The 18,233-nt window shown below is 54.8% G+C and overlaps 1 protein-coding gene across 1 annotated transcript in view; it reads right to left on the minus strand.

Moving 5' to 3' along the window:
• Positions 1–17,863, minus strand: part of LETM1 (leucine zipper and EF-hand containing transmembrane protein 1) — a 35,328-nt gene extending 17,465 nt beyond the window's left edge. Inside the window, exons 1-6 of the mRNA XM_081117391.1 lie at positions 17,605–17,863; positions 13,300–13,360; positions 5,736–6,186; positions 1,987–2,130; positions 1,473–1,610; positions 588–791 (exon numbers count right to left, since the gene is read on the minus strand). Of these exons, the coding sequence (XP_080973517.1) occupies positions 588–791; positions 1,473–1,610; positions 1,987–2,130; positions 5,736–6,186; positions 13,300–13,360; positions 17,605–17,683 (1,077 nt within the window). The 5' untranslated portion in view covers positions 17,684–17,863. The remainder of the gene's footprint in view (positions 1–587; positions 792–1,472; positions 1,611–1,986; positions 2,131–5,735; positions 6,187–13,299; positions 13,361–17,604) is intronic.
• Between the last annotated feature and the right edge of the window lie 370 nt (positions 17,864–18,233).

The following is an 18,233-nucleotide window of genomic DNA, read 5'->3' on the forward strand; positions in this document are numbered from 1 at the left end:
GGGGGGTGGAATAACAAAATAATACTTGCTTCACCCAAACAAGGCAAGAGAGGAGATCAAGGGTCACATAAGCAGGTGGGACAAACAGACTGTGGACTAAACACTCATTCGAAGCCAGATGACGAACGTGTGGCGGGTGGAAGGACTCAGAAAGCCTGAAGTGAAAAGCTGGGGAAAGCTGTCCAAACACCAGACACCACAGATTTGAAGGCAAGAGGAGCTACTAGAGAAAGGGGGCTGTTTCATGAATTCTTAGAAGCACCCTCGGGGCACACAGTACAGGCCTGGCTGTGGGCAGGCAAGTGGGCCAGGGAGCAGTATGGTCGTGGGCCAGCACTTGCTTTTGACTTCCTGCCTTCTACTCAGAGGCCCAACTCCAGGTCACTATTTTAAGGAAATTATCAGAGATCTTGGGCAAAAATCCATGTTAAAAGAAACTCATTGGAGTGTTGTTTAGGGAAGCAAAGGACTGGCTCAAGTCAAAATTAATAAGTTACGGTACGCTCATCCCATGGAGCATGAGGCAGGCATAGAACTCACCTTCTCAGTGAGTACCTGGCGACACGGGAAGGTCCCCTACTGCTCACCTTGTCGTCGGCCTTGATGGAGCGCAGCCGCATGGTGAGCTGGAAACGCAGGAAGTTGTTGGTGCCCATGGACTGCAGCTCCAGCAGCTTGCACAGCGCCACCAGCTGTGGCCGTGTGAGGTTATCCAGGGTCAGCTCGTCCTCAAACAATTTGGAAAAACGAATGATTTCCTCATTGCTGGGTCTCTCCCCGGTCTCTCGGATCTGTAGGAGCAATGCTAAGTGTTACCCACAGTAGGGGCCTGTTCTCCAGAGTGTGCACAGGCGCGCGCGCACACGCACACGCACACACACAACCCCTCACAGGCTCAGGGGCCACTTGGCCCAAGCGAGGACATGAGGAAGACAAGTGGGAGTGCCTGGACCATCAGGCACAACCTCACAGCAGCCCCTCAGACTCGAGCCTCGAGGGCAGCCCGGACCGCAGGGCATGACTGGTAACCAGAAGAGGCGCTGGGCCTCTCACTGCTGGGCAGGAGGCCCTGCAACCCTCTCCCCAGCTTGGACATGGCTGTGGAACAGCCTGTGGTCTGTCCTCTCCTCCGCCCGGCCCCCATGCTTGTCACACTGCAGGGTTTCAGGTTCCTCATTTGCCAAACTCTCCCTCCCCTGGAGCTGCTGCAAAGTTGGAGACACAGGTAAGTACCTGAATGTCAGCAGGTTCAAGTTCTCTGTACAAAGGCTCAACCTCACCGGTGTGGAGGGAGCCCCCCATAAACCCCTGGGTGGCAGTGGCCACCAGCATAGCAGGGCCTCTGGTGCCCATAGTAGAGAAGGGAGAATGGCAATGAGGACCGTCCCCAGGGAAGGGAGGTGGCCCGAGGCTCTAACCAGCACTAAGGACCAGTGGGCTGAGGTCACGGGGGCTCCGAAGCATCAGGGCACCTTCTGGAAAAACAAGGAGAAGTCCCTGGTGGCGTTCCCCTTGGCAGCCTTATTCTTCAGGGCCATCTCCTCAAGGGTGTCCTGGAGGAACTTGGCCAGCTCCAGCTTGACCCGCAGCTCCTTCTTCAGCCTCTCCTCCTGTGGGAGACAGGGCATTGCACTCCTCTGCCCAGAGCCCCCTCACGGGGGGCGTGCTGGACCCTTCTCCTCCAGCTCCTGGTCTCAGACACACTGCAGGGACCCGGAGCAGGGCTGGCCAGGAATCCACACATGGCTGGGCAGGTGTGTCCCCAAAGACTGAAACAGGCAGGGTCCGCATGGCTGGGGCCCCATCCCACCCCACGAACGGGTCTTGGCCCGGCCTGGAGACACGGATCTAGGGAAACCTTGTTTTCACACACGTTTAAGAGAAACAGACCCGAACCCCCACATCTGGTAAATACTCCTAGCATGGCTGACGGTCACGCAGGACACAAAACTTGAAAGCATCTAGTGCCTGACGTGTGGCTATCACCTTGATGGACTGGGTCTCGAATGTGGACGGCAGCATGTTGGGGAAGAGCTTCACGACCACAGGCAGCAGGAACTCCATGAAGGGCACCACGATGAAGACCAGGAAGGGCACCAGGCGGAAGAGGTCAGCGCAGATCCGGAGAAACTGCAAAGAGCAGCGTGGTCAGAGGTCACTGGTGGCACGACGTGTGTGGCTGGGAGCTCCAGGCCACAGATGGCCCAAAAGACAACTCCCGGGGGCCATCACTTTCTGCGGGGCCTTCTGCAAAGCTGGCTGGGAGCTAACCCCAGGTGTGGAGTGGAACCCACACCACTGGGTGCCGCCAGGGCCCTCCCCCCCGAAGCACTGACCAGGGACCATGGGGTCCTGCTCTGTGGAAAGAGGTGAGGCAGACACAGTTGATGACAGCGACAGGTGGGGACTAGTCCTTGCTGGGAAGGCTGTGGCCAAACCACCCACCCCGAACGCTGTGCCTCTCTCTGGTTTCTCCTGAGATGGTCAGATTGAGGACTATACAACACAGCAATCACTAGAAAAACAATCCGAGCGCTTCATCAACATAAACACACTGCCGCCGATGCCATTAAAGAAATGGAACCTGGAGGTGATCAAAAGCCCCAGGCACAGGCAGCAAAACTTCCTCCCCATGCAGTTACCACCCAGTGTAACGCTGCTTCCACTAAAACTGCCGTGGCTCCGAGGGCCGCAACCGTGCTCCTCTCCAAGTCCTCACCCCGTGGACAAGCAACGCCACAGCAGAAACGTCTCTCCGGAGGGCGGGGCAAGGACACGTGAGGAAACCCTTGGAGGCCCCACTACCACCACCTTTCTCCCTAAATCACGCATCCATGGTTCTTCCAAACCAGTCTCTATTCCAATGCCCCCAGCACACGACTTCCTAATGAAGCCCCCCCAACGTGTTGGCTCTGCCCTCTCCTGCACGCATTCTCTATCTATCATGAAACAGGCTCACAGCCCCACAGTCTTTGTGAGCTTATAGCTCATTCCTGTTTCTAGTTTATGCTCAAATGGTCCCAGATTTGGTCATGGAAAGACCCTTCAAATGGGTGCCTGTGTGTTATGACATATCTACATTAACATTTTTAGCAGTTCTACTGACGTTTAACTTATTACCATAACATTCACCCATTTTAAGTATATAATTCAATGATTTGGGTTAAATTTCCAGATTGTAAGACCATGGCCAAAATCCAGCTTTAGCCTTTCCGTGATGCCAAAAAGTTCCACAGTGCCCATTTGTAGCTCACCACCATTTCCCCCTCAGCCCTAGCAAACAACAATTTGATGTGCTTCTACAAATTTGCCTTTTCTGGACATTTCCCACACGTGGAACCGTACAACATGCTCTTTCAGGTCTGGCCTAACTATTGGTGCATAAACAAGCCAGTCACAAAAAGAAAAGCACTGCATGATCCCACTTACACAAGGTGACTAATGTAGTCAGATTCAGAGACAAAAAGGAAAATGTGTGAGGAGAGGGGAAGGAGGGGGCACTGACGTTCAACGGGGACAGAGTGTCAGTTTGGGGAGATGGAAAGAGTCCTACAGACAGATGCGGTCATGGTCACACAACAAAAATGGACTTTGTGCCACAGAACTATATCTCTAAAAATGATTAAAATAGTAAAACTTAGGTTGTGTATTTTACCACAGTGAAAAATAATTCCACCTATAATAGCACCAAAAGGTAGGAAACCACACAACACTGCTGGGAAACATGAAAAACGCCGTTTTGTACCCCTGGCCAGTCGAGGTTCTTCTCGAGCCTCTCGTGTTCTGGCACAGTCCCATCCCGTCACACTGCCTCTCAGTCCTGGCCAGCTGTGCTTTCCAAGGAGCCCTGGTTCCTCTTCATGGGGGCGACCAGAAGCTAAGGGCTGGCAGCCAGGTGTGCTCATTGCTATCAGGGTGTCGCTGCCACTAGGCCTGGTCACCAAATTGAAAGGGGGCAGAAGGTTCAACAGTAGGAAGGATCAAGGACCAGATAAGAGCCATTGAACAAAACCTCACTAAGTCACAAAATACCAGATTAATTCCTGGGACTCATAAGGAAGCTGCACAGTGACATTCAACTCTTAGGATCACTGTGTGATGAAGGGTCAACCTTCGAGTGCTGCACCTCAAGAAAGCTCCTCAGAGACCGCCCTGGAGGGAGAGGCCCTGGAGAGAGAAGCCGTGAGCACAGGTGGAGACAGAGACCTGGGCTCCTACCATCCTCTGACTAGACCACACCTCCTCTACAGTGGGCCGGCCCTCAGGCGCACACTGTCCTAAGGTGTGTGAAAGAAACCTAGGCTAACTCGGGCAAGAACTAAGGCTTATTCCGAGACAGTCTCCTACACAGCCACTTCACATGCTTGTCCAGGCAGTGCAGGCACACCGTGACTTCCCTCAGCATCACCACCTGCTCCTGTCACTGTAATGCACTTGGTGTGGAAGCTGGATCTCCTGAGTCAGGGGTGGGCATTGGGGGACAGAAACCCTCCTTGCACTGAGTACTACAGGTCCTGGTTCCAGAGTCAACGCCTCTGTTCCACAGCAGCCCTCACGTGTCCTTCTCTAGAACGTGACGAGCCAGCATTCAACAGTTATATAAACTTGAACTCACATTTCAAATGCACCTTCCACTTCAATAATACTTACATAAACTTTATATATTTTAAAACTTCTAATGTGTTTTTTTCTTTACCTTTGTAAATATCATAATTTTAAGAGTCACTTCTCTGTGATGATCAAGATCACTAACACTTTGTTCAAATTCACATTATCTATGAAGCCCCAAACCGAGAAAATAGCAGCACAGCTCCATAAACCCTCTTCTCAACGCTGACAGCAGGGACCAGCCACCACAACCTCGGTCCATGCAACTGGGACTTACTCAGCTGCTCCAACTTTTCCTTAGCAGCTCACACTGTATTCAATGAAGTAGCGAAAACCCTGTAACTTCCACAGCAGAACGGGACAGGGAGGGCAGGAGTCCTGAGTGCTACAGCAACGCCTCGTCACTGCCCAGAAGACAATGTGCTCTGTAACTAATGTCCAGGAAACACTAACAGGATGACCCTGAGATTCTAGTCCAACTGTTCTTTCTTCAAATTACCCATCTGCATCCTTCTAAAACAGCTTCCCTTGGAAGATTCCAGCCAGTTAAACCACCTGTGTTGTCAATGAAATTCTTAAGAAAGAGTAAAAAATCAGAAGCCAGTTACTCTCACAGGTTAACGGCTAATTCCCAAGGTGTGGTCAGTGCCCCTTTTCTCACAAAGGAACTCTCTGCTGGCTGACTCTGAGGGAAGGGGCCCTTCTGTGCCTTTCCTTGGAGGACCTTAGGGCACTGAGAGCGGGAGCTGCCCCTTGTCCCCTGGGACTCAGCAAAAAGAAAAGAAACAGGGAAGGGGGAGGAAAAGCTGACAGTACGACTGTCAGTGACTTCTTTCAGACCCAAGTAAGAGAGCAGGTCTGGGCACCTGGGAACCGGAGAGAACCCTTGGAGGCTGTGCACCAAATGCCTACCACAAGCTCCAGAGAACCGAGCGCAACCACCCTGCAGTCCGAGGGGAGGAGCACAGACCCTGACACAGAAAAAAAACGAGCCCAGAAGGACACGCACAGCCCAGCAACGAGCCAGACACAGTCCACCGCCAACAAGTGCGATTCAGCAGACGGGGGTCTGGGGTCTGCCCCACAAATGCCCGAGCTTGGCCCCCCACGCGCAGAGGGCGCTTTACCTGCCTGCGCTCGCGGCGGGTCAGCACATGGCCGTTGAGGATGCGCCACAGCATGCGCGCCGCGATCTTGGTGTCGATCCAGAGCAGGCGGAAGCCATGGTAGTAGTGCTTCAGCTCGTCCACCACCCTCTGCCGCAGGGGCTTCTTCTCGGTCACCTCCGCGGGGGGGCTGTACACCGGGCCGCCCTCCTCCAACTTCTTGTTCTTGTCCTTCAGGGACTTGAGTGACTTCTCCACTACGGAGTCATCGCCCAGCGGGGCCGACGTGTGCCAGCTGCGCACGGGCAGGAACCGCGGCCCTGGGACGAGCCGGCCTACAGAGGCCGGGGCCCAGGGCACTAGGGCCACTGCACACGCGCGCTGGGGCCATAGCGTCCAACAGCCCAGGGGGTCGCCTCCAAGGGAAAGGTGCCTGGGGTGGCCCGGGGAGCAGCCGCCCAGAGGAACGTGCCTGGGAAGAAAAGAGAGGAAGACTGATGCCTCTGACCTCCCACCTCTCTCAACTGCACCCCCAAGCTTCCCAGTGTGTAAACCAAACTCCCCACCGCTTCCTGATGTGAAACCCGCCCAGGAGCCCTTCCCCTCCAGAGCTGGGGTGAAGGAGCTGCCCCACGTTCCAGAGCCACAGGAGCTGGGGGCCTCAAATGGGCAGGGTGGACACAAACACAACCAGCAAAAGCTTGACCCTGAAACAGGCCCAACTCTGTGGGTCTCCAAGGCCAGTTCCCACAGACTTGGAGAATTTGGGGGTGGGGGGTGGAAAAGAAAGACCTGCAATTCTTGAGCAAGTCCTGACAATCAGGAGGGTGCTCGAATCAGCAGTGGTGACCCAGACCTGTGAATCGGCCGCCCAAAGGCGTTTGTGCAAAATGGGGAAAAAAATTAAGGCCCAAAGTCCATTTCCTCCCGCTCTGCCCCTCACTGCTCACTCTGCTCTGCGCCAGCCTCCTCACCGGAGGCACACAGCGAGCACCATGCTCATTCAGGCCCCGTGCCCTGCGGCCCTGTCCTCCTAGCCCGGGACATACTCGAATCCATCACGCCCAGTGTGTCTCCACTGGATGGGGCTCTGCTAGGCGCAGTGGAAAGCCACAGGGCCTTCTGTAAGTGAGCACTCAGCACCCTCTGCGAGGCCCACAGGGCTGCCCGGAACCCTGCAGCCAGCGCAGGCCACTCTGCTCTTCTGGGCCCTATGCAGCTGTATCCTTGGTGTCCACCCACAAAATGGCTTTGCAAGGAGGGCCACTGCAGCCTCAGTGTCTGGAGCAGGGGCCATGCCACCCTCAGCTCTTGGTGCCCAGCCAGAGCCTGGCACAACCCAGGGTCTGTGCTTGATAAAGAAATCCTCTTTCCACTGCAGCAGAGATGGACATGTCTACAATGCAACGCTGGGAGAGCCCGGCCGGCATGGCTCAGCGGTTAAGCATCGAACTATGAGTCAGGAAATCATGGTTCGAATCCCGGTCAGGACATATGCCCGAGTTTCGGTTTCAATCCTTAGTAGGGGGCGTGCAGGAGGCAGCCGATCAATGACTCTCTCTCATCATTGATGTTTCTCTCTCTCTCTCTCTCTCTCTCTCTCTCTCTCTCTCTCCCCCTTCCTCTCTGAAATCAATAAAAACAGATTAAAAACAAAAAATGGGACAACTGACCCATACAGTCCTCTTTCAGTTTCAGTCTTCTACTCATCTCACCTGCCACTAGAAACCTCACCCTGGTCATGTACACATACACCTCTAGGTGGCCACAGGCTCCAGCTTACTTCAGAGGCACACCCCATCTTCTTCCCACCTGTCATCCCTCTGCAGCTGGCTTGCCACTGGCAATGAGGACCTGAGCTCTGGAGCAGACCGTTCAGTTCAAGTAGCTCCACTACTTATTGCTGTGTGACCTTGGGCAAGTAACCTAACCTCCCTGTGCTTTGAGAGCATCTTTTGTAAATGTATGTGCTAATACACTTTGTAATAGTGTCTGGCGCATAGCAATACCCAGCACAGAAGTGGTAGCTATTACTGTCCCATCAAAGCAGTTGAGAAGCCACCAATCAGGGCTGGAAGAAAGCTGGGAAATGCCTGGTTTAGCTGCTCCTCTTACCGATGAATACTGAAGGACCCACTTGCAGCCTGTAGTGGGCAGGTGCAGCTGGCATAAGGCGCTGCTCCCCCCCCACTGACCAATCTCTACCACCTCTCTTCTGTCCTGAACCCCTGCTCCTGCCTTCAAAAGCACAGGGCCAGTCCTGTCCCACGAAGGGTTCCTCAAACCCTCCCTGTCCTGACAGTCACAGGCCCCAAGGGACAGGCTACAAGGAGCACAGCAGAGGGGCTCAGGTTGTCCCTCGACCACCTGCAGCTGTGAGACTGGCCACAGCCTATGCCTCTGTGCCCCAGCCTCATCACATGGTGCAGCAAGGACAGTGTCCACACACAGATCAACCTTACTCCTAACCTCACAAGCTTAAGTATCCAATTTCCAACCCTCCATTAGCAAGTGGCTTCCATCAGCAGTCTCAAGGGGCAGCCAATAGGCACGGACAAACATGTGAAGTCAGACTGAGCTGAGGAACACACAGTGTGCCCGTCAAGGGCCTCCGAGGCCAGACCTGCTGCCGTGACGCACATTAGAGAGATCACTACCAACACACTAGCCCGAAAAGGTCAGCTCTTTTCCAAAGCATGAAAATTCCCATCCAAACTAAACCAGTCTGGGCACTGCCACCTTCTGGAGCAGCTGGGACAGATGGCATCATTGAGAAGGCCGCCCAACCCCACCGAGCACCCGCATCCTGGGAAGCACCACTCCCTCGCCTGCACGCACCAGCAGCTTGGCCTCCTACCACCCAGTCACCACACCTGCTCCTGAACCTTTTTTCTTTCCTTCTCCCTTTTTAAAAATAGGTCACTTTCTAATCAGGGGGAAAAATCTTCTGGGTGAAAGCAACATGTCAACAAGAAACACATGGTTACCAGAGGAAGGCCCTCTGGGTCATACTCAGAAGCTTGGGGGCTTCCATTAGTTGCTGTTTTACTTTAGGATGCTGGCTCAACCCTGGCACCTGGCTGTCCCTCCAAGAAGAGAAAGACCAAGCAGTGCCTGGCAGAGCAGTGCTCACGGTGCCAGTCACACAGCCACCAGACACAAGCACAGGAGGTGGGCACCCAGACTCTTCTCAGCAGCAGCACACCCTGACTTTAAACAGCTGTGAAAATGCCACAGGCACAACACCTGCAGCCACTGAACTCCTGGTAACACGTCCCCTTGAAAGAGTCAGTGCATCAAGACAACGGCCTGGGGCCGGAGGCCACCATCTCTCAGGGACATGACAGCAGCAGGGCAGTGTGATAGGAGCAGTGCAGTGACTGAGGGGACTGTGCCAGAGTGCAAAACGCCTCTCTCACCTCAGCCAGGGAACCGGAGCCCACCACCCACAGCACCTCCACACCTAAGGAGGCCTGAGGCCCCAGGACAGCCAGCGGAGCCATGTGCAGGGAGCACCTGTCACCAACATGTTAAGCTCTCTGCAGCCAATCTGTGAGCATCACACTAATGAGACGTCAGGACACACAGCCTCCCTTCACTCGGGTTCCCCACTGGGCGAGGTCTCAAGGCCCCCGCTACCGTCTGCTCACTCAGAGCCTGGGATGCCTCCTCTCTGCCTTTCTTTCTGGAATAAAGAGGTCCAGAGTAGCCAGGCAGTGTCCACGATGTTGTCTTGGACCAGCAACTCCACTTCCTCCCGTCAGGGGTCTGGACTATTTAAACCGAAGACTGAGATCATAAAACAGCCAATAGGAACGGCCACCACTTGCAGTTACTCATCTGTGTGGCTCAAGGTTTCTTACGCTGTGCGGTTGAAAGGAAAAAAACTTGGGTGCTGAGAATGACGTGATTTGACTCTCATCTATGATTCCTAATCTGAACTGTATGAGTTCAGCAAAACAGCTTTTAGTTCTCCTTGTTTGATTCTTTAAAGAAAGTGTTTAACTCTAAAAATTGTGAACTTATAAAAAAGTTGTACTAATGAAGCTGCTTGTTTTCAATCCTTACCTGATATTTTTTTTCCATTGATTTTTCGGGGGGGGGGGGGGGAGAAACATCAATGTGAGAGAGACACAGCGAGTGGTTGCCTCCCGCTTGTGCCCCCACCAAGGCGAAGCCTGCAACCAAGGTCATGCCCTTGTCTGGAATCGAACCAGGGACCCTTCGTCCACGGGGTGACACTCTAACCACTGAGCAAAACCAGCCAGAGCATAAAGCACAGTTTTTATGTTTTAATGTGAACCTTAAGTGCGGGTACATTTGACTCTTAAAAAGGTCCTCGACAAATTCAACACCCATTCCTAATAAGAACCCTTTAAAATGAGAAGACCAGGAGCTAACGTCACACACAGCGGCACACACCAGACTCTCTATGCCTTGCTGCTATGAGACGCAGGAATGATCACAGCTGTTCTTACAACAGGTCTGGCTACTGAGGGAGGAGCTGAAAGCACAGAAGCAAAAGCACTGGGAAGAAAAGACAAAACTGTGCAGAGGATGGTCCCCCAGCTCTGACGATGAAGGTGTTATAACAGCAGCTAAAAACGCCCAATGGGCTGTGTGAAGTGGCCAGCACAGGAAACCAGGCGTCGCTGAGCAACGATCACTAGGAGAGACCATGGGAAGGAAGGCCCCTTGCAACCACCAAGCAGATAACATCTGGGAACTGTCTTCAAGGCAGCGCATGTGACCTGTACAAAAACGACATACCTTCTTCTGGAAGATAAAAAAGGTCTTAACAACTTACACCTGGAAACACTGTATGTGACTAAAAAAGTTAATATTCACGGCACTGTCTGGGCAGCTCCGTTAGTTGGCGCATCATCCCGTGCGCCAAAAAGGACTTGGGTTCAACCCAGGTCAGGGTACATACGGGAGGCACTGGATCGGTGTTCCTCTGTCTCTAACAATCGATAAAAACATAACCTCAGTGAGGATAAAAGTTAATATTCTCCAATGATGTTATGGGTTTAATGACATTCCAGTTACAGTCCCCAGAAGACCATGTAGAACTGAAATAATTTCAACTAGAGGCACAATTCAGGAAGACGACATGCGAGGCCTGGTCCCAGAAACAAAAGCTGGCTGGAAAAGTCACTAAGGTAAATGGCAGACACAGACCGTCAAAAACAATAGATGCCCCACACAGGGAGGCAGGCACGCAGTCCCGCAAGCTCTGGGGCCCCCATCAGCAGCCCCGCTCCCTCACACCTGGGTTGTTCACTGCAGGTGAACCCAACCACACAGCAGCCCCCTAACCCGTCTTAGCCATCAGTACCCTAAAGCCAGAGATTTCACACCAAACACTGACTCCAGCTGTCTTTCCTGTGGGGCCACATCCTTCACGGCAACCATGACCGTACCCCCAGATCGCTGGGCCACCTGGTTTCCAGCCACCCACAGGCCCCAGGCCCTTGAAATGCCACCTACTTCACTTCAGAATAAAACCTAGAAAGGCCAAAAGTAACAGTGTCCTACGCTCACACATCGATGGCTCCATCTCATAAAAAGTACTTTGCAAGTCCTGTGACCACAGAACCCTAATTAAAATCAAAGTCAAGCCCTAGCTGGTTTGGCTCCGTGGTTAGAGCATCGGCCCGTGGACCAAAGGGTCCCAGGTTCGATTCATACCTTGGTTGCAGGTTTGGCCCAGTAGGGAGGCAACCAATCGCTGTGTCCCTCCCTCCCCTCCTCTGAAAAAGCCGTGGAAAACATATCCTCAGGTGAGGAGCAAAAAACAATCAAGTCAGGAGCCGGACACCCTGGGGGGGCCGTGAGGGCTGCTGCTGGGGGGCCGTCAGGGCTGCCGCTGGGAGGGGCTTCTACACAGACTGTTGTTTCCCCACAAATGCTGTCCTTGCACCGATTCCACCAGAGACACTCACACACGTGCGAGAGGTCCCGCAGGCCACTGCTCACGCAAGCGCTTTATAAAGTCAGAGTGGGAAGTATGCCTGAGCACAATTTTACTGTAACAACCACCAAGTTTTTGTTTTGTTTTACAACAACCAAGTTTTCATGTGTGACTTGTGTACTTTTTATTCTAGGGAATTAAATCTGTCCCAGGAAACTTTCTCCAGAAAAGTTTTATAGCCAAAATGAGGAGACAAATTAACAATCTCAAACGAGTAAGGAAACCCAAAAGTCCCCACAGCTCCAAGACAAGTGGCTGTGAGGGGCTGTCCGGCCAGCAACACTGGGGCAGGAGGTCCTGCACCTTGAAAAAGAATCAGGGATGTTGGAGGGGAGAGAGCAGCTCAGCCCTGGGTGTTCGGGCAGGTGGACAAGGACCTGGTACCACGACAGAGGTCTGGGTGCCCCACCACACAGGCAGGTAAAGGGGTCAGGAGATTACGCTCAGGGATGCGGGCAGAAGGGAGGGCAGGTGGGAGGACACAGCAGCCCTGAGAGTTCAAGTCTGTATGGGACGGTGGACAGGGAAGGGTGGATGCCTCTCCCTCCAGTAAGCCCTCTAACTTGTCAGCAGTACCACGGACCTCTCACCAAAAGGAGGGGCTAAGTCCACCACGTTCCAGATGTGTCCCCAGAACTTGGTGGGGGTGACCTTCATAGCCTACACTCACTCAGCACGAGGCTCGGGGAAGAGCCGTGTGTGAGGCAGGGCCTGCCTGGGGTTCACTGACAGAGCACAGCACCAACAATGCTGCCTGCACACCCGGGATCTCTGCACAAACATGACACAGGCCACTGCAAATGGAAGCCATATGGGTGGAAAAGATCTCTCCTGTTAAGTACACAACACTGTGTTCAGACTGTGGGCACCACTGACTGTCATAAAAAACAGACATAAGAAAAAGGCCAGAATGAAATACACAAAATGCCGGCCACATCTGTTTGTTTGCTTTTCTAATCCTCACCTGAGGATATTTTTTCCACTGCTTTTCAGAAAGTGGAAGGAGAAGAGGGAGGGGGAGGGAGAGACAGAGACAGAGATGTGAGAGAGACACATTGACTGAGTCGCCTCCCGCATGTGGATCGAACCTGCAACTGAGGTACGTGCCCTTGGTTGGAATCGAACCTGGAGCCCTAAGTCTGCAGGCCGATGCTCTAATCATTGAGTGAACCAGCCAGGGCTGCGGACAGTATTTGTAACAGGCACTGGGATTATGAGTGTTGATTTATTTTTCACAGATTCACCAATGAACGTGGTTATATATTTCAAAGTGAAAAGACAAAGGCTTAAATGAAGCAAAACCACCTCCAGGCAAGCTCGGCCGGTGCTGCTCAGCGGTTGAGCGTCGACCTAGGATCCAGGAGATCGATATTCGAGTCCTGGTCAGGGCACAGGCCCGGGTTGCGGGCTTGATACCCAATAAGGGGCGTGCAGGAGGCAGCCGATCAATGACTCTCATCACTGGTGCTTCTCTCTCTCTTCCCCTCTCCCTTCCTCTCTCTGAAATCAATAAAGACATATTTAAAAAAACAACAACAGGCAAGTAGGAGATGGTGGCTCCCCAAATCACTCAAGCAGCACTCAGGGCAGACCCAAGGTTCATGTACTTACACACGGCTTATCAACCCCACGGTGTTGGCACAACTGAGACACGCATGTTCCCCCAGACTACCTACAACAAAAACAAAGAAAATACAAAGGAATCAGTTTCAAACCAGGCAATTTATGCTGACACCGTCCTTCAGAGTCTGAGGGAGCACCTCTCTTTTGTAGGGTAAGTTGCTGGAAGCCTGTTTGCATGCTGGGAAGTTTCAGTGTGCTCCCAAGTGAAGGGTCTGCCCCACTGAGGAACACAGTGCCTCAGGGTGGCCCTAGGGAAGAAGGGGTACCTGAGTCAGCCCCTGGCTCCTCGCATCCCAAGTGGGGACCTCAGCCTCTGACAGGGAGTCCCACCTTCAGGTCCCCTCAAGTGGGACAACTCCCCACGTGCTCCAGCGTGGCTCTGCTGGGCAGAGGCCAGGATGCACATGACCCCCAACACACAGGCAGCCCCACAGAGCAAGCAAGGGCCACTCCAAGTGACCCAAAGCTTTCCTTGCCCTCGTGAGGGGTGAGGGCTGAGAATCACTGAAAAAACAATTGTCAAGTATAAGCCATTTCTTGGTTAAACACTACTGATGAGCCCACAGCACAATTTTAGGACTCTGATGTATTCTTGAGCCTTCTGTAACTCACAACCTCCCATCAGCACAACTTCAGGATTATCCACATGACCAACATCCGGGCCTACTTCTGATCAAGCCCTGTGCTGGGAAAACAGCCTGCGAGGGGGAGGAGACTGATCCTGATCCTGACGGGTGCCAGGCAGAGCCTGGAAAGGCGGGCTGGCACCCTAAGGCCCTCAGGCAGCAGGAGTGGCTGGAACAGGTTTGGGTTGCTGAGAGCCAACTCTGGGTGCCAGCAGAAGGGAGGAGAGAAGATGGCCAGGGCAGGGGACAGGCACCACCCCTGGGCACCCCCGGAGCAGGGCAGGCAAGGTGGACCCAAGCTGCTCCCAGGGGACCCTCTGGGGACAGGGACTTCCAGCTGTCACTTACGTAATTCAACAGGAGGCTAGTGCCACGGCAAATCTCCCTCTCTTGTACAGGGGCCATTCTCAGCAAACACTGATTTAGAACCTCGTATATGGACATCGGCCTAGTTTCGCATTGGTAGCTGGCTCACAAGTTCAGTCACCATGATTCGTAAAATAATCTTGTACATTTCAAATGTTACATTTTCAGTTAAAATTAAAAAGCACAAGGCAAAGAACACACCACTCCAGCTGAGCAGCCCCCCTTGCTGTCTCCCAAAAAGAAGCCTCCCCCCTCACCCGTGGCCTGTCGCTCCATCCCTGCATGGGCCAGCCCCTCCCTCAAGCTGGCTCAGAAATGGCTCCCTACCCTGCATATGCCCCCCGGCAAGCCAACAAGACGTCATAGCTCCCAGAGCTCCCCAGCCTGGCCTGCCCCACACCTGGTGGTGGCGTGAACTCGCACAGCCCCTCCCTTCCCATGCTCACTGCCTTCTGAATGCACCCTGAAGGCTTGAAGGCTTCCATCCCAGCCTTCTGAGGAAACCCCAGGATCTGTCCTCTCCTCCCCTCCCTCTCTGCAGTAGGGATGTGGTCCATGGACCACTCCCTCCTGAAGCCCTTTGGTTTAGTTTTTTTCTAACAACCAACTCTCCCACACCAGCTGTGTCCTACAATTCAAGTCTGACACTACCCTGAGTTAGTGCAGACCCAGGTTAAGGCTCAGTCTCATAAGACTGGCTGCACTTCACGTGTCAGTTGAAAGCAGGGTCCCCAGGCTGCCCACACTCTGCCAAGTACAAATTCAGGGGTTCTCATGAATCCCTCAGTTTTGATAATATGCCAGAATGGCACAGAACTCAGGAAAGTGCTCTACTTATTATCACAATTTATTACAAAAGACAGAGATGAACATCCAGATAAAGAGATACAAAGCTAAGGTACAGAAGAGTCCTGAATGCAGAAGCTTCTGTCCCTGTGAGGTTGGCAAGTGCCACCAACCCAGAAGCTCCCCAAGCCTCCCTGTTCAAAACTTTTTATCTTCATTACCTAAGCATGATTGGCCATTGGCGATCCAACTCAATTTCCAGGCCCACACTCCTCCCCGGAGGTTGGGATGAGGTAGGAAGTCCAGACCACTAATCACAGGTACTTCATTAGCATAAACTCAGGTTAGAGAAAAGGGGGCTCATTATCTATCACATGAGACACCCTGATCACTCAAGAAATTCCAAGGGCTTTCGGAGCTCTGGCAGGAACTGGGGAGAGGAACAGAGACCAAGTGCATTTCTTCACATCCCACACTCTCCACTCCGGATTCTCCCCCACCAGCTGCTCCAGACAGCATCCTCTCTACCCCAGCTCCAGCTCCAGCTCCAGCTCCAGCTCCAGCTCCAGCTCCAGCTCCAGCTCCTCCTGAGGCACTCCGTACCCAAATACCTGTGGGTACACTTGACATGGAGGTCCATGGGCACCTCACGTTCAACACCTCCAAGACCTCCAGGCTTCCCCAGCCTGCTCCTCCCAGAATCCTGTTTCAATAATGGGCAGAGGCTGGGAGTCTCCCTTTGATAGGCTGCTGCTCTCCTGCTCTCACACCCTGTCCCTGGTGAATATGGTCAGCGCACCTCGAGGCAGCCCCAGGCCCACTCCTAAGTATGTACTGCACACAGCACTTCCCCGAAAAGAATGTGGTATGCAAATGGGAGGGGTGGTAATTGTAGAGTGGAGGAACCTGACAGGCACCACCTTAGCCCTTCACCACCTTAGCCCTTCGGTCAAGGTCACTGCCATAAACCACACTGATAGCAGGCAACCTTGGTAAAACATGACGACGCTTCACCTCTGTAGTCTCCTCCCCAAAACCCACAATCCCAGTCTAACCCTGTGAAAACAGATAAATCTCCACAGTGGAGCATCCTACAATATATCTGACCCAGTCCTCCTAAAAACTGCCAAGGGATGTCAGAAACTGTCACAGCCATGAGGAAACTAAAGAGAAATGAGATTAAATGTAACGTGGTCTTCTGGATGAAGTCCTGGGATGAAAAGAGTACATCAGAAAAAAAGTGTGCATAGTATAAGAAGAAAGTATGTAGCGGGAGGGAAAAACGTATCACAATAAAGGAAATCTGAATGCAGTGTGGACCTCAGTTAATAACAATGTATCAAAGTTGGTTTAATAACTGTGACAAAGAATCATACTGATGTCAGATGTTAATAATAGGAGGAGTGTGCTCCAGAAAAGGGCCACAGCACCCAGCTGGGAGTGTCCTTTCCTAGGGTTCAGGGCTCTGGGGTCCCTGTTGGTCCAGCCCTGGGTGCTGAAGGCTCTGGAGTCGTCCCTGTTGGTCCTACAGCAAAGGAGCTGTCCGACCCACTCTCTCCCCCTTGTGTCTGTGTAACGGAGAACATAACCACAGGAAACACTTGTGTTCCCAAAATGATACGGCCACAAAACATATTGGCTAACGTCAAACTGTAACATGCTGGGAAATGTGGAGAGGCCAAAGCATCTTTATCAACATTCGACCCAGAGCGAGCTGCGACAGCAGCTGGAGCGCCTAAACCCGGGCTGGGCACCAGGCACCCAGTCAGTTCTCGCGGCCCTGCCCACCCACCGCTCCAAAGGTCTAAGCAGCCAACCAGCCGTCACTGTTAAAAATTACAAGAATCCCTTCTTGGAGTACCTTGGTGAAGCACCTCGAAAGAGACCATTTTACTTGAGCCTCTGAGTCTTAAGGGACGAGTGTCATCTTCACCCCAATCTTACAAACAGGGAACAAACTCAGAAAGGTTAATGTAAAAGGGAGGGGGAGGGGGAGCGCGGGCACCCTCCGTGTGGGCCCCTAAGAGCTCAGCGTTGGGTGCGGCTTCCGTGTCACAGCCAGAGCCACGCAGGCCACGGGGGCAAAGCCCGGGGACCCTCTCCTGACGCCCCGCAGGCCAGCAGGTCCTGCTCGCCAGCGCCTGCCGCCCCGGCCACCTCCTCTCAGGAGCCCGGGAAGTGGCCCAAGAACACGGCTGTTCTCGTGACGGGCGCCACGTTCCACGGGGCTTAGCCGCGAGGGGAGCGTCCCGGGCCGGCCGGCCGCGCGCTCCTTCCAAACTTTCCCGGCGCCGGGGCGGCTGAGGTCACGGCGCGAGTGAGTCACCGGCCGCCGCCCGGCCGGCCGTCCCGGGAGCGGCCTCGCCCGCCGCCCGCCCGCCCGCGAGAGGCGCAGGGGCAGGGCCGGCCGAGGCCCGCCGGCGTCACCCCAGCCCCGGGCCGCGCCCGAGCGCCCCAACCCACCGCCGGGGAGCCCCCTCGCCTCCCGGGCCCGCGCGGTCGGCGGAGCGCTTACCCCCGCGGGCGGCGGCGCGCGGCGCCGGGAGGCGGGCGGGCCCCCGGCCGCGGCAGCTCCTCAGTAATATGGACGCCATGTGCCGGCCGCTCGGGCCTCCGCGGCTGCCTCCTCCTCCTCGCCGGCCCGGCGGCGCCTCGGGCCGCCCGTGCGGACGGTTGAGGGCGGCGGTTGGCTCCGGTGGCGGGCGCGCTCAGCTCAAGGACCCGGCACCGGCGGCGGCCATGTCCCGCTCAGACGTCCGGCCGCACGGCGCGGGGCGTGGCGACCGGGCGCCGCTCCCATTGGGCCCCTCGGGCGCCCGCCGCCGGCCAGGTGAGGGCGGTCCCGGCGTGCCCCGCGGCCGACTACCGGTCCCGGCGTGCCCCGCGGCCCAGCCCCGCGCGCTGCATTCTGGTCCTCGCCGCGCCGCCGCGCCGACGCCGGGGGAATTTGGGCGCATGCGTGGCGGGCCCTTCCGGCGGCGGGAGCGGCGAGGGCGACGCGCGCAGACGGCCCCGCGGGGGCTGCAGGGGGCCGGGCGCCGCGCTCGTCTCTGGGCGGCCTCGGCCGCGCCCGGGGAGTGGAGCCCCGGGGTCCAGGGCGCCCGCCGCGCCCGCCGCCCGGCCTCGCGCTCCGCCCCGGCTCCG

The sequence above is a fragment of the Miniopterus schreibersii genome (genome assembly GCF_964146895.1).
Source record: "Miniopterus schreibersii genome assembly, chromosome: 1".
Lineage (NCBI taxonomy): Eukaryota > Metazoa > Chordata > Mammalia > Chiroptera > Miniopteridae > Miniopterus > Miniopterus schreibersii.